Raw genomic sequence first — 12,376 nt, forward strand, 5'->3', positions numbered from 1 at the left:
AACAAAATAGCTCTGTGGCTTCAGTTCAAAGACATCTTTTATTAAGCTGTTGATTTGGAGCTGCTTGTTTTTGTGCCCTTTGTACTTGCCGTGTTTCTTCCTTTAATGTCTTCTATCACGTTGTGCTATTGCAATTGAGTGAGTTGTGTTTATTCCAATGCTTAAAGATTTGCTGTGCATACAGAACTGGGAGTACAGCCCTACAGCCCATTTGTGCACACTCCATGTAAATCAAATAGCGTGATGAGCCTTAGAATATTGCTGTGGGTTACTGTGCCATAACCTGCACTGCGGAATATTTTGTCTTGGGGAAAAACAGCCTGCTGGATCTTGTCAGCTGTGCACTTAGGGAAGTGAGGGAGAAAATGATTAGATAACATCCTTATCTGTGAAGACCCAAGAGAACCGAGTTTTCCATATTCACAAGCTATTGGCAGCAGTATCTACTCCAAACAAACAAAAAATCTCCCTGATAGAGCACATCATTCAAAAGCAAAGGAAGAGAGGTCAGAGCACATTTCTGCAACACCAGAGAATCCTGGCCAGTCTGTACATGCTCACAGTGTGAGCCTGTCTAGCCAGAATGTCTTTCTTCTGTTTATGTCTGTGAAAATGACAAGTTAGGACAAGGAGGGTGCTGAGGGAAAAAGCTGGGGAAAATGCATCTTCTCTCACACTGATGTCATGTGGATGGGCACTGGAGAGACCCCCCTTCACCCTGATAGTAGTGTTCACTGTCTCAGCTTGTAACTAGAAGAGGTTTTGCATTTGCTTCCTAATCAACACTACATTAGTCTTTACTTGTCAGTGGAGTGGTGTTGATTCAAATTAATCCTTTAGATCTCCCTGTTTTGTATTTTATTTTGGATCCCTTAGTGAATGAGTTGCTCTGGCTAGCCATGAAATACTGTGCTTTTTTAGCTTCCTGGCTATGAAGGAGATTCATTTTGTCTAATATTAGCTGTCTGGGCTGGAGACAAGAGCACCATTATACTCAGCAGAAAGACATGATGGTCTTACAGTGCACCTTTCGTCTGACCTATTGTAAACATCAATACTACAGTAAGGAATATGACACCAGAATACTCTATTCTACTGAACCTTAAGAAAGTCTAGACAAGTAACTTGTTGATCTAAGTTTAGCTGAAATGTATTTCACAGGATTAAATACTTTTTTTAGCAAGGTAGAACCAAGTATGTTTTCCAGATTCCTCAGGATCCTCTCTAAAGCCTTACAAATACACTCTGCATTATCTACTGGGGGCAAAATGTGTGGCATGTCAGGTGGGAGGAAGTCTTGTACTTAATTGGATTTGTTCATTCACGTCAGAGTGAACTAAGACTGGGAGTGGTAGGGGAAGAATTCTCTGAAAGGGAAAGTTTCAAAGACTCTCCAGATTGCATTTCTCCAGAAGCAAGCCCCATTCTTGCAAGTAATTCAAGTTTATCTATACGAGCCTGCACCATAATTTCAGTATTCTTATAACTAATTTCTGTGATAGAATAAATTCTGAAAAATAAGTTCTTTTGTTATTCCTGAGAATGATTAAATTTAAGATGATATTAAATTATTGTGTCTACATGGAAACACAAGGTCAAACCACAAAAAAGTATCTGATACCCAAAAGAAGGGTCATTTTGCATTTTGATAATAATGTCACACTTATAAGTTTTTATTTCTTTCTTTATATCTTAGTTCATTGTCAGTTTAAAGAAAAAATTTTTAGTATTTTCACTCATTTAAAACTAAGTACAGAAGAAATCATATAAGCTTATGGTAAGACCACCACTTTTGTCCAGGACAAATTTGGGCTGCCACCAGCAGGTGTAGTCAGCTTATTCCCATTCATTCAGGAACTTCCATTAATTCCCTGGCATTGACACAGGTATATGCACAACTGGAGTGGCAGTCAAATCAGGCAACCATTGTGGCTGAAAAATAGCTGCAAACTTTGTGTTGTTCTTACCCTTATACAAGATGAAAATGGTTGATCGCAGATGATAACACAGAACCTAAAGGAACTTTTTCATTCTGGGTGCTTAGCCAGTAGATTTGAGCCAGAGTGATAAGACAAATAAGGAAGGTCTCTTAGACCCTCTGTTAGTTACTCTGCAGGATGAGTAGCTCAGTTAGACAAATAGGCATAGGGGTAAGCTTCCCCTCTGTCACTCAGAATGAATGCATCCAGTCTGGACTTCTCCTCTGAGTCCACCTGTGGCCAGTGGAGAAAGGTACCTCCAGAGGGCAATGTCCTCTCATTTTATCAAAACTATCTAGCATGCACAGAACAGGTCACTTCGTGGAAATACCTGTCTTCACAGACTGTATGAAGAACAAGGTGACTAACTCAGGCTTGGAGCACAGTTTTTTAGTTTCTAACATAGGCAAAATTAGATCATCTTCCAAATGTCCTGCTGTGTTCACAGAGGAAGTTTATGGCAGAGTTAAATTTCCATAGTTACCTCTTTCTCTACTACCAGAACCATTAGCCCATCCTCTTTTTCTAAGATAGAGCTTGCTTTAACAGATAGAAGGGGATTGTGAACTCTGATTAGACTTCCAGGGTAATGTGGTGGAATTTCAGAAACTTTAAAAGCTGGAAGAAAACAGTGGATCATTTTTGTCTGGCCTCCTGTATAATACAGATTGTAAGGAGTGTTCGGCTATCCTTGGATCCTATCATTTGGATGTCTTTAAAGAAAACTTGAGTCAAACTTAGAATTTCAACCTCTTAAATTTTAATTCGGCTTTGTTTCAGGAGAGAAATATGTTTCTTTGGGTTTCTGCTATGAGGGAGTTTCAGGCTGACCACTTTTGCAGTTACTTCTTCATGCATTGTGAGTCAATGCTTAATCATCTTTGTTTCAGTCAGCAGTTGCTCAGCTTTCCAGCAGTTGTCTCGCTTAACGTCTCTGATCGCCCATGATTTCTAAGAAAACCCTGTTGACACAAGTATGGAGACAGGGTGACCCCAGCCTTAATAGAAGTCTATAAAACAAATGTCTTTGTGACCTTACAGCTAGTGGAATATTGGGAAAGTGCTATTCCCAGTTTTCTAATGCTAATCTGGAGTGTGAGACTAAATAAAATGATCTGTGGTGAAGTTTTGGACCCTTCTTACCAGCATTCCTCCAAACAATTCCTGGGTACAATTTGGGAGCCAGGACAGTCTAGTGATCAGTCAAAGAAGGCAGCTTAGATGTCGCTACACTCTATTGGAAGGGGACAGACTTTAATAGAACAAAGCAGATTACATAATACTAACTGCATAAGTAAATCACCAGGCTAGGGTTTTGCCAGATGGTTCCTATGCCAGAGAAACAGTCCCTCTCACTTCTCATTTACTAGTATAGATTTAGCCATGGAGTCCTCAGCAGGACTGCTACCAGACAAGAGAATCTTTCCAGGCTGCAGGAGCTGAGATACTCAAGCGTCCTTGCAGCTACATGAAACTGGAAGTCTAGGTGAAATTCAGTCCTAGAGCAGCTTACCTGCAGATGTTGCTCCAGAGTTGCCACAGCTTCTGGGAAAAGTGAGGTCCCTGGAGTCATTCCAGCACTGCAGCTTTGCCCACCATGGTGTGTGCGAGGGGCCCCGAGACAGCACAGTTTTGGGTTGCAGCAGAGCTGTAGGTGAATTCAGCTGTTAAATAAGTAAATAAATAAATAAATAAAATGTCAGGAAATGTAATTATCGCACAAACTTGAAAACTTAAGGCTTTCACTGGGAGTTTAATCAAAAGTGACATGTTTGCAAAGTGTGTCCTTACCAAAGCCTGGCTTTTTCTAACGAAAAAGTATTCTGACTCATTACATGAAGTCAGATCTAGACAGAGGAATACCTCCAAGAAAGTATAGTAATAATATGTAGCATTAAGATGTATAAAATTCATCCATTTCCTTAGTAATACATTACAGTAAATTTAATAAGTCCACAGTTAAAATTTGAATTTTGTACTTTATTGGACTTTGTATTACTTCCTTCCTTGATACTTTTATCTGGTGCATCATAGAGCCCTTTTATATCTAGCATTTTCTGTCTTTGAAGGTACTCAATGCTATAATCAAGTCTCCTCTTGAACTTCTCTCCAGTAGTGTAAACTGATCAAGTTCCTGGAAGTCTCTTTGCTACATGACTTTTGTTCACAATGAAAATTTATTTCAGACGGATGAAAATCATTTTTTGTCAATGTCACTTTCTTATGAATTACTCCTTAGGAGGCATAAGTTGTATGACACATACTGAAAACATATCTTCCTCCCTTCAATGACCCAATGTAGTCCCAATGATCTTGACTGGGGAGGCTTTTCATTCCTTCAGCATTGATTTTCAGTGAGGCATCCAAAGAACTGGCAGGAAGCAAATTTCAGTTTTAGGCATCACTTGTTATTAACCAAGGTCATGTCTAATAATATACAAGACTTAGAGTGATTTGCCTTCTTGTTTTCTTCACCCTGATTAGAATTCCAAGCTTCCAGTTTGGATATCAAAGATTTGAGAGTCAAAGGAAAACTGTCAATTTCTACAAAGATGTCAACCAGGCCAATGTTAGAGTAACTCTACTTCTGCTGATTTTTCTAGGTATAAAGATTTGGCTGATACAGCAGCAGGAGAGAAGAAGAAATTGTCTGCCAAGGAGAAATGTCGTCTTGTTCTTCAGCAGTGTAAATTACAAGGCTGGCAGGTTTGTGATCTACAAAGCAATTAAAATATCATTCTTTAAACAAGTTAGCTGAGTCATTTCCATTGGTGGCAAGCCACCAGATCCTTTGCAGCAGTGTATTCTTTTGACATTTAATATATGCTTGGCTATATTATCAAACTGATTTTCAGAATTTTATGAGTAGCTGTGATCTTCGTGTCAAAAAATCAGTGTATTTTTGTGGGAAGGAAAATATTTCAATTAACTGTGCACACCATGTAAATTTTTATCCAGATTTTTGAAGGTATTTGGCATATACATTTTAGCAGTTGAATGGTTCCTGAATAACCCTACATATTTGATTTCTTTAAAATCCTATGCTAAATGCTCTACTGTTGTAACAGGGCAGACTCAAAGCAACTAATTAGGATTTCCCAGGTAGTCAGTGCATTTGTAGGTGCCAGCATGCTGATCCACAGATACACCAAAGAACCTGAGATTGCTGTACATCAAGTGAAGTTGTTTGGGTTTTTTTAAAAAAAAGTACTTACAAGTACCTGGAGATGAGAGTACCTCTCACCTTTAGAACTTATGTGGGGATACAAGCTTGACACTGGACAAAAGCTGTTCAACAGTAACTGCATAGTGTGCTGCAGTTACAAAATACAGGGCAGGATGCCTATCAAGTTTATTTCCCCTGGAGCCAAGAACCATTGTTAGAGCACCAAAAAACAAAAAGTTGATCATCAGTGAAAGCCTAGAACTCAAGATCAGTGATTGTGTAGTGATAGGCATTTGAAAACAGGCCTTAAACCTTGGAAGACAAAAATGTTAAAAGGAAATTGTAAAAGAGAATCCTTCCATCATGCAGAGGACCGAAGCTTGTGATCTCAAACAGATTTTAGAAGTTCTGACTCCAGAATCTCATTAACTCCAGGAGAAGTCAGGTGTGCGAAACTACAGCAGTGCATAATGTGTTATCCCTCAGACCAGAAAGGAACAAACCTCTTCAGAGACACTGATAAGTTAAATGGAATGGGAGGGTTTGGGGGTGAGAGTTGTACCATTGTCACTCAGTGACTAAGAAGCACATAACAGACTAAGCTAAAAGGAACCAAGTTTGAAAAATGAGTGACCTTCTCCATACACCTTTTTCAAGCCACAGAGAGGTATAAAAGAACAAATTGAAAGAGGAAAAGCATGGAAGAAAATTTAAGAGGAAAATTCATTCTAAGTGAAATTTCTTAAATGCCCAGTGAGTACCAGCTTGGTAGCAACCTATTTTGTATAGGTGGTACAAAACCACATACCCAACTATCAGCAGTAGTGACTAATGTCTGTGTCACATAATCTCTCTCTCAATTATCTTTTTGATTCATTTGACTAATCGTGAAAGTTGAACTTTAAATAACAATCTAAATGAAGACGCTTACACAATCTGCATTTGTCATGGGTGCTCTCCTGTATGCTTTTACAGCAGAGAACTCTGAAAAAAGGAAGAAAACATTTAAAAGGTAGAAAGAGGGAGGAGGAAAGGAAAAAGGAAAGAAAAAGGAAAGGAAAGGAAAGGAAAGGAAAGGAAAGGAAAGGAAAGGAAAGGAAAGGAAAGGAAAGGAAAGGAAAGGAGGAATTAGGAAGAAAGGATGATGTCAGCTAGCAAAGTCAGAAGAAAGGAGTCATCTGTAGTGCATTACTAAAAATCATCCAAGAAGCAGGGGGTTACACATATAACCAGTTTATACAGCTACTGTTGCCAGCAGTAACTACTTCAAATGAGTCACTGCTGGAACTGAAATCTATTTGTTGCAGGAGTTCATGAATAAATCAAAAGTTATCTTCCCCTACACTGTTACATGCACTTCCCTGAAGAGCTGTTGCAAATTCAGGTAGAAAAATGAACAAAAAGGTAGCTAAAATAGCCTCATCAAAGATGATGTTTAGGAGAAAGCAACACAGATCTGAAATCAACCTCCTGCTTATATATCATCATCAGAAGATGAAGTTGCCAGTAAGCTCCACAGCAGAGGGGAAAAAGAAAGATCCGGAGTTTTTAGCTGAGTGAATCCGGATGATACTTTATTTAACTTCCTTCTGATAATGTACCTCACCATCTCATTTTGAGAAAGGTGATATTAATCTGGGGGAGGGGAAAGTGTTCTGAAGTAAAATCCCTGAAAATTAGTAAAGAAAATGGTATCTTTGTATTTATTTCCTGCTTGACAATTTATCTTTTCCTTCTCACGTAAGTTGCGTTCAAGAGTGTTTTATTAATCTACAAAACAACAAAGCCCAGACCCTACTCACTGAAGATGTTCTTTCTTCTCTTGTAAACACTGAAGTCTGTTTTCAAATAGACAAAAAGTGCAGAAGATCCAATACCAGGGTCCGATTTTGGTTTATTTTCTACTGTTTAACAGAGCATTAGAGCAAACACTATTAGCTAGCCAATGTCTTGTGCTTGATTCATCAGCTTATGTGTTCAAAGCAAGTATTTATTATCATAGAATAATTAGGGTTGGACAAGATCTCCAAGGTCACAGCGTCTAACCTTTGACTGAATGCTACCACATCAACTAGACCATAGCACTCAGTGCCACATGGAGTTGTTTCTTGAACGCTTCCAGGGATGGTGACTATGCCATCTCCCTGGGCAGCCTATTCCAATATTTCATCACCCTTACAGTGAAAAAATTCTTCCTAATGTCCAAAATGAACCTCCTCTGGCACAGCTTTAGGCCATTTCCTCCTGTCCTGTCACCAGTTGTCTGGGAGAGAGGCAGACCTCCACCTTGCTACAACCTCCTTTCATTGTAGCTGTAAAGTGATAAGGTTACCCCTGAGCCTCCTTTTTTCCAGGCTGAGCAACCCCAGCTCCCTCAGCTGCTCCTCACAGGAGCACTCCAGACCCTTCACCAGCTCCATTGCCTTCTCTGGACATGCTCTAGAACCTAAATTTCTCTGTTGGAGTAAGGGGCCCAGAACTGGACACAGAATTTGAGGTGTGGCTTCCCCAGTGCTGCATACAGGGGGACGATCATTTCACTGGCCTTGCTGGCCACATTATTCCTGATCCAGGCCAGGATGCCATTGGCCTTCTTGACCATCTGGCACACTGCTGGCTCATGTTGAGCCAGCTGTCAACCAGCACCCCCAGGTCCTTTCCTCCTGGGGCGCTTTCCAGCCATTCTGCCCCAAGCCTGAAGGGTTACCTGGGATTGTTGTGGGCAAAGCGTGGCCTGACACTTGGCTTTATTTAATGTCATACCATTAGTCTTGGCCCATATATCCAGCCTGTCCAGATCCCTCTGCAGAGCCTTCCTGCCTTCTAGCAGATCAACACTCCAACCCACCTTGGTGTTGTCTGCAAACTTACTGAGGGCAACTCAATCCAAACCACTGATAAAGATATTAAACGGGACTGGCCCCAGTACTGAGCCTTAAGGACCCCCACTAGTGACCAGCTGCCAACGAGATGTGGAATCAGCCATATTCACTAACTCTCTCTGGACCCAGCCATCCAGCCAGCTTTTAACCCAGCAAAGAGTGCACCTGTCCAAGCCATGGGCTGCCAGCTTTTTCAGGAGAATGTTGTGGAAGACAGTATCAAAGGTTTTGCTGAAGTCCAGGTAGACAAACAGCCTTTCCCTCGTCCACTAGACAGGTCACCTGGTCATAAAAGGAGATCAAGATGGTCAGACAGGACCTGCCTTTTCTAAATCCCTACTGGCTGGGCCTGATCCCCTGATTGTCCTGTGTGTGTTACATGGTGGCACTCAAGATGACCAGTTCCGTAATGTTCCCTGGCACTGAGGTCAGGCTGACAGGCCTGTAGTTTCCCAAATCCTCCTTCAGGCCCTTGTTGTAGATGGGTATCACACTGGCCAAGCTCCTGTCATCTGGAACCTCCCTGGTTAGCCAGGACTAATGACAATAAATGATGGAAAAAAGCTTAGAGAGCTCTTCCACCAGCTCCTTCAGTACCCCCAGATGGATCCCATCCAGTGCCCTGTGAGTGTCTGAGTGGGACAATAGGTCACTAACTACTTCCTCTTGGATTACAAGGAATCTACTTTGTTCTCTGGCCGTGTGTGCCAGCTCAGGGGGCCTGTTGCCTTGAAAACAACTAGTCTTTCTGTTGAAGACTGAGGCAAAGAGGGCAATAAATACCTCTGCCATTTTCTCTTTGTATCCAGTAAAGAATGGAGATTTTCCTTGGGCCTGTTTTTATGGTTAATGTATTTATAGAAATTATTTTATTATCTTTCCCAGTGTGACCAGATTGTGTTCTAGCTGAGCTTTTGCCTTTCCAAACCTTTTTTCAACATGATCTAGTGGCATCCTTGTCCTCTTCCTAACTTGCCTGCCCCTTCTTCAAAGGTCGTAAATTCTCTTTTTTCCCCCTGAGTTCCAGCGAAAGCTCCCTATTCAGTCAGGCTGGTCATCTTCCCTGCCAGCTTGTCTTTTGTCACATAGGGACGGAAGTGTCGATATCTTTATGAAATGTTGCTGTTCCTTGAGTAAGCTGAGCTGAAGATAACTAAACTAGGACAATAAAATAGTTGTTTCATTGAAGCTGACATACCATGCAGTTCCAGTCATGCACTTAACTTAAGTACTGGAATTATGAAAGTGCAGAGCTACTAATGAAAGGCAATTTTTGCATCTTGACTCTGCATGCAGTCTTGATAAGGTATTCTTTCAGCTTAAATATGTACTTGATCACTACAGGCTTAGCTACTTGCTGTGACTTTTAAGCACGTCTGATGTAAGAGAAAATCAGATTTCTAGATCAAAACAAATCATTCCTACTCTAGGCAGAGTGAAAGTAATAGACTTGTTTAACCCTTGGAGAAGTCAGTGAGGTGATATTTAGTAACTTTAGAGTTAAATTGAGCAGAAGTACTGGCTGGTCCATGTAAAGCAGAAGAATCTCCTGTCCCCCAGAATATGTGAAGGTCTTTATATTAGGAAATCGCCATTTTCAGTGCTGTGTTCATTTATTTTCACACAGTGTGCATTAGCTAAGCAAAACCTACCATCCCAATGGCGTGACTTAATTTGCAAACATTATCATGCTTTGGGAGAAGTATGGACACAAACAGTCCTTGGCTCTTTTTACTGACATAAGGAAACTTTCATTTGTGTGGATTATCATTCCTCACAGTTAAGCTTGCAAATATAAATTCAATAAAAAAGAGTTAGCTCATAGCTTACTGAGCTTTCTCATCAAAACTTGGAGCTCTACATTTTGTTTAGCTAAGGTCAGTAGTCTGCAATTAACCCTTCTGAGTTACTTCAGATGGAGCTTGCTGAAATGTAAACAACTAATACTACACCAGAAGAAAAACAAAACATCCATTTAATTTGCTTTTACTATAAAGTGTATCTGTTAAATACAAGCACTGCAAGGGTCAGACTTCACTGAAAGTGAATATTTCAGCCTTTGACTGCTAGAAATGCTTGTCTGGTTAAAAGATAGCAATCCTCAAAAACTTCTCATAAAAGCTTTTTCTTAGTTTATCTTTCCAATTTTTAGCCTGCTTCCTCTAACCCACAATGGTTCCTTTTTATCAGTAGCTTTGAATTCTGAACACAAGAGACCACTCATTTGTCAAAGAATGAGACAGGTCTTAAGTTTCAAACGGGATGATCCAAAGACTCATCAGGTATGAAATAAGCAGTACAGGAGAGTCAGTCGGAATATTTTAATGAAGCTCAAAATGAGGTAGTTGCTTGAGATAGATGCTGTGTTCATGCCAATTCACCCTTTTACAACTACAAACATTGCTGGAGCTGTTTCAGGAGCCAACAGTGTTTGTGGAGAAATGATCCTTACCAGTGTGGAGCTGCATTATCAAACCTGCACTCAAGAGTGTTAAAACAGAGAAATCTCGGAAGTCCATCTAGAGATTTTAAATTCTTCTAGCACTTCTAGAACTGCAGAGGGAAAACAAAGTCTGATCCACAGTTCTTACCAGTCAGAGAGAAAATCATATTTTATTACTGTTCTATGGGTGTTTCATTCATTAGATTTGACAGAGCTGTCTTTAAGTATTTTTTAATTTTAATGTATTAGTGTATAATATTAGCATACTATGGTCCTTTTTGGGAAAAAGTATATTTATGATTAAATAGCAGAATGTAGAAAATAAGTGGCATGTGGTGAAATCAGAGGAATGAGCAGAAGTGTATGAAATCATACAGATGTAAATTTTATGTTTAGTTCAGAGAATCTTTTAAGTTATTTTTTAAACAGAACTGTTTACTTTGGCTTAAAATTAAAGTGGTCATGCTATACAAACTGCTTCGAACATGATATACCGAAGTACTGGAGTACTTTGCAAGCAATCTGATGTATAAGGGATTCTTAACTTTTTTTTTCCCTCAAGTAGGAAAACTTTAGTGCTCATAAATTGTATGCCAGTTCATTCATTTGTTATTTAGTAATTTTAAGTGAAGTCAATTTCCCATTTGTTTTGAATATCTTACTTTAAAAGTCAATTCTCTTTTAAGCAATTAAAAAAAAATCCCAGGAAGGGTTTCAGACTAAGAGAAATTACTGAAACACAAGCATCTATTTTCCCTCATACTTTGAATTAGTAAAATTATATTTTCCCATTATATTTTTCTCTCATTTTATCACTCCATTATATATTGGAAATAATTTTCTAGTTGCAGAAACCACCAGAGATTGACTTTTGACCTCACCAGTAGTACCAAAAGACTGGCCTAGGCCAGACACTGCCCACAAGCTTTCTCAGTGGCTTTGTGCCACACTAGACAAATCCATCCATCCCTTCAACCAGAGAATAGGATGGATGGTTGCCCTTGACCTCAGAATCCTCACAAGCTCTCACTCTTTCAACACAAATCTCTATCTTTAGTTCCTATTTCTATATTTTTCCCTCTAGAACATATTCCTCCCTCCCTACATCCACCTTTCAGGTTTTGCTTATGATTACTAGTCTTGCTAACTTTATTTTCTCTATGATATCTTTTGCATCTCAGGTCTGGATTCCATGTCTTCCTCTTCCTTTCTCCCCTCCCACCTCTCCCACCTTTTGACACTTTTACTTTTCTAGATACTTTGCTTCATATTTGGTCCCAGTCTTCATCCCTTATTTGTCTGTGATTTGTTTTGCAGTCTCCTGCCTTAGGGCTTCCTCTCTGTGCCCTTGCTCTCCCTGTCACCTGTTGCCTGCATTCCTCAGTTCATGCCAAGAGACTGTTTCATATTGTTTCTTCTGGGTCGTGAATGAGTGGTTTGGCTCAGGTTAGGAATGAGATCATAGAGCAGGCCAGGGCAGGAGGTGGGGAGGAGGATATACTACCACATTTTGGTGCTGTGTCTATTTCTAGAATTTTGAAAAGTAGAATGATAGGTCTGGTAAATACTGAAATCCCATGAGATAAAAATGGGGTAGGGTTTCCTCTGCTGAGTGTTTCTTACATGCATCTTATATTTCCTGATCACTTCCTTTCCTCTCCTGTAAGGCAGTTCTTCCTGTTGCCTCACAATTACGAAGAACTGTGAGTCTTGTACAGTTTATGGTAAAGGAGTGACCATTATTCTGCCCTTTCTCAGAGACCTGAATGAGTTTTTCTCCCTAAAGTCCAGCTCCTGACAAGAACTTACATAAATGGTTGATGTCACTTACTTGAATACCAGACTACTCACATACTTTATATTAAGGCCATAAATAAACTAGGCTAAAATGTAGGTTTATTCAGTA

At 39.9% G+C, this 12,376-nt stretch overlaps 1 protein-coding gene across 6 annotated transcripts in view; it reads left to right on the forward strand.

Moving 5' to 3' along the window:
• Positions 1–12,376, forward strand: part of MYO16 (myosin XVI) — a 367,375-nt gene that overhangs the window by 303,564 nt on the left and 51,435 nt on the right. For all 6 annotated transcript variants that reach the window (XM_042038442.1, XM_042038458.1, XM_042038424.1 and 3 more), the window contains exon 28: positions 4,583–4,685. In XM_042038442.1, the coding sequence (XP_041894376.1) occupies positions 4,583–4,685 (103 nt within the window). The remainder of the gene's footprint in view (positions 1–4,582; positions 4,686–12,376) is intronic.

This window comes from Corvus kubaryi, unplaced genomic scaffold (assembly GCF_017639235.1).
Source record: "Corvus kubaryi isolate FWS band 111438036 unplaced genomic scaffold, C.kubaryi_AGA036_p1.0 133, whole genome shotgun sequence".
NCBI lineage: Eukaryota > Metazoa > Chordata > Aves > Passeriformes > Corvidae > Corvus > Corvus kubaryi.